At 38.2% G+C, this 3,860-nt stretch overlaps 1 protein-coding gene across 1 annotated transcript in view; it reads left to right on the forward strand.

The window, feature by feature from the left end:
* Positions 1–2,738: 2,738 nt before the first annotated feature.
* Positions 2,739–3,860, forward strand: part of EMWEY_00050970 (WD-repeat membrane protein, putative) — a gene marked incomplete at both ends in the record, with an annotated part of 4,425 nt that continues 3,303 nt past the window's right edge. The window contains 4 exons of the mRNA XM_013477421.1: positions 2,739–2,751; positions 2,995–3,105; positions 3,292–3,419; positions 3,652–3,795. Coding sequence (XP_013332875.1) covers positions 2,739–2,751; positions 2,995–3,105; positions 3,292–3,419; positions 3,652–3,795 — 396 coding nt within the window. The remainder of the gene's footprint in view (positions 2,752–2,994; positions 3,106–3,291; positions 3,420–3,651; positions 3,796–3,860) is intronic.

Raw genomic sequence — 3,860 nt, forward strand, 5'->3', positions numbered from 1 at the left:
AAAAAGAGAACAAATATCATATATAGATACAATTATACTCATTAATAAATAATAAGATATAAATATATAAAAACAATAAACACTTTTTTAGGGTTTTATATAAAACCCTAATAAAATACACAAAAGGAAACAGACACGACACTTAATGAGTCTAGGGTTTAGGGTTTAGGGTTTAGGGTTTATGGGTCTTCTATACGTCCTTCTATAGGCTAGCCATATATACCAACAGCTAGCTACAGCTAGCAACAGCTAGCTGCTTTCGTTAGCTTCTGCGGTGTCAAGACAGCCTTTGGCTGGACGCTGCTGCTGCTGCTGCTGCTGCTGCTGCTGTTGCTGCTGCTGCTGCTGTTGCTGCTGCTGCTGCCGCCTCAGGTGTACGTACACCTCAATAGGGTTTACATTATTTGCGTCATAAGAAAAAAGGAAGAAGCAAACAATTTGCTGTTGTGTTGCTGAGCAGCCTGTAAGGGGGGCCCTCTCAACACCTGCTGCTGCTGCTGCTGCTGCTGCTGCTGCTGCTGCTGCTGCTGCTACTTATAGTTGTACTTTTTGTCTCTTTTTTCTTTTTATTGTCAATTATTAAATATTTATTACTCAAAAAAATAGAGAAATAAAGAAAATATAAAAGGAGGGCAGCAGCATGCGCTTGCGTATACCTGCATGTGGACCAGCAGCAGCAGCTGCTGCAGCAGCAGCAGCAGCAACAGCGACCAGTCGTAGTAGCAGCAGCAGCAACTGCAGCAGCAGCTGTTGCTGCCTCTATTAGAGACCTTCTATAAAAAATAATTAAAAAGAATATAAATAAAAGTAATTAATTATATTTTTTATTTATATATAGTATTATTTAGCAGCAAACAGCACAGCAGCAGCAGCAGCAGCAACAGCAGCAACACCAACAACAACAGCAGCAGCAGCAGGCCTTGGGGGGCCCCCACCGATGACGGTGGGGCCCACAGAGGGTCTTTTTTTGGTGGTTTTTTTCTTCTTTATTGGGACTTCTTTTGTTTTTAGGGTTTATATAATTAGGGTTTAGGGTTTAGGGTTTAGTAGTTCCTCTTATAAGATAATATAGGGAAGAAAAAACCCTATCCTTCTGCAGCAAATCTTTGCTGCTGCATGCATGCATGCATGCATGCATGCATGCATGCATTTATTTTATTTATTTATTATTTATTTGTATTTATATTTATAAATAAAATTAATTAATAAGAAGAAAAAAACAACAAAAAAGATACACCGCCCTCATGACATCCCTTCTTCTTACCTCTAAACCCTAAACCCTAAACCCTAAACCCTAATTAGGATTATATCGTCATCCTTCTTCTTCTTTTTCTTTTAGACAAATGGGTGGATCAACAGTTGCGTGTTCTGCTGCTGCAGATGCAGCAGCAGCAGCAGCAGCAGCAGAAGCAGCAGCAGCAACAGCAGCAGACCCTCCGTCAGCAGCAGGGAAATCACCTTCCCCTACAGAACAGAAAAAGAGGAAGAAACAACAGCAGCAGCAGCAGCAGCAGCAGCAACAGCAACAGCAGCAGCAGCAAGAAGAAAAGAAGGAGGAGAATAATAAAATATATCCTTCTTCTTATATAAGAAGAATAAGGAAAGAAGAAAGAAAAGGAAGTATATTATTTATAGCTGGTGGGGTGTATGGACAGGTAACAGCCCCAATTCCTTGCGGTGTATGCATGCAGGGTATAATGCATGCATCAATCTGCTGCAGCAACGGCAGCAGCTACCGTATATATGATAGTTTGCTGCTGCAGCAGCAAATAGATTCCCCTATATTACCAGGAAAAATAAGGTGTATATACACCCAAGGAGAGGAAGTGTTTATAGGTGTAGGGTTTAGGGTTTATCAATTTATTAGATTATCCTTACGGTGTATATACACCCCAATAAATATAAACCCTAAACCCTTAATAACACTAAACCCTAAACCCTTAATAAACATAAACCCTAATAAACCCTCAATAAACCCTATTAAGGGTTTATTAGTTATAGGTAGGGTTTTATTAACTTATTGTATAAATAATATTTATATATATAAAAAAGATGAGGGTTTATTATTACGTTATATAGATATAAATAATAATAATATATATATAAATAATAATAATAATAATAATAATAATAATATAAATAATAATATAAATAAATATAAATATAATTATATTAATTATATTATTCATCCTTATACATATATAAATAAAATTCTTGTTGCTACTGCCTATACACTCGAGCTATGGAACTTTAATACAGCAAATAAGATATATACATTCAGGTGTATAGGCAGCTACCTCCCTACCACCACTACCAGCAGCAGCAACAGCAGCAGCAGCAACAGCAGCAGCAGCAGCAGCAGCAGCAGCAGCAGTATAATGGTGATGGCGCAGGGGCCTACAGCAGATATAATTGGATTAGGGTTTAGTGATGGTAGGGTTTGTATAATAGATATAAAAAAAGATGAATTATTATTAGGGTTTATGCATGCATCTAATCAGGGTTCTGTATATTCATTAGCATTTAGATTAGATATGCCTATACCTTCTGCTGCTGCTGCTGCTGCTGCTGCTGCTACTGATGATGCAGCAGCAGCAGCAGCAGCAGTACTAGTTACTGGATGCAGCAACGGGGATTTATGTATATGGAGTCTTAAGGAGAATCGTCTTATTGATGTTATACAAGAAGCACATAAAGGAAGGGTTTGTAGTATTCATTTCTTACCTAATCAGCCTATTATGATTACTAATGGTATGAACAGGGTCTAGGGTTTAGGGTTTAGGGTTTAGGGTTTAGGGTTTAGGGTTTAGGGTTTGGGGTTTTTTATATTTTCTGTTTTTTAGAGGAAGATCGTTTTTTTTTTTGCTTGAGGGTTTAGGGTTGAGGGTTTAGGGTTTAGGGGTTTGGGCCGAGTCGAGCCTGTCTGTGCAACCTTCTAATCTGAGGGTTTAGGGTTTAGGGTTTAGGGTTTAGGGTTTGTGTGTCTGTGTACAGGTAGTGATAATGCTCTAATAGAATGGATATTCGATAGCCCTGATGGTATCCCGAGAGAATTGAAGGCACGAAGAGGAAATATAGGAACTATTACTCATATGGAATTCTATGGTGAGGGTTTAGGGTTTAGGGTTTAGGGTTTAGGGTTTAGGGTTTAGGGTTTTGGGGAGTTGGGTCGGGTTTTAGGTTGCAGTTGTTTGACCTTCTTTAGGGAGTGCTGGCAAACTGTAAACCCTTCTTCAGTGGTATAGTCTAGGGTTTAGGGTTTAGGGTTTAGGGTTTAGGGTTTGTGTATAGGTACGGATGCAAAACAATTATTGGTTGCTACCTCTCATAACGGTCGAGGGTTTGTTGGATTTACATCATTAATTCAGCAGCAACAGAATTGCGTTTTCTCGCAAAAAAACTTTAAAACCCTCGTACAGGTTTGTTTTAGGGTTTAGGGTTTAGGGTTTAGGGTTTAGGGTTTAGGGTTTCAGATTTCTCATTTCCAGTTGAAGTTTTTTTAATTATTTTTTCCTTCTTTCTTGTTCCCTATTCCGTATGCCTTTTTCCATCCTTACATTTTAGGGTTTAGGGTAAAATTAGGGTTTAGGGTTTAGGGTTTAGGGTTTAGGGTTTAGGGTTTAGGGTTTAGGGTTTTTTTTTTTTTTTCAGAATGGCTCGTTATCCGTTCGTAAATTAAAAGGAATTGTATCAATGAGTTGTTCTTCTGTTCGTCATTTTGATTGGCCAGCTGTAGTTACAGCTCATGAACAAACCCCTCATGTATTTATATGGAGTGCCCATAAGAAAGCACTAGTAAGGCTAAACCCTAAACCCTAAACCCTAAAATTTTGAATTTTTTTTTTTTTTTTTTTTTTTTT

Source organism: Eimeria maxima, genomic scaffold, assembly GCF_000499605.1.
Source record: "Eimeria maxima Weybridge genomic scaffold, Emw_scaff1277, whole genome shotgun sequence".
NCBI classification, from domain to species: Eukaryota; Apicomplexa; class Conoidasida; order Eucoccidiorida; family Eimeriidae; genus Eimeria; species Eimeria maxima.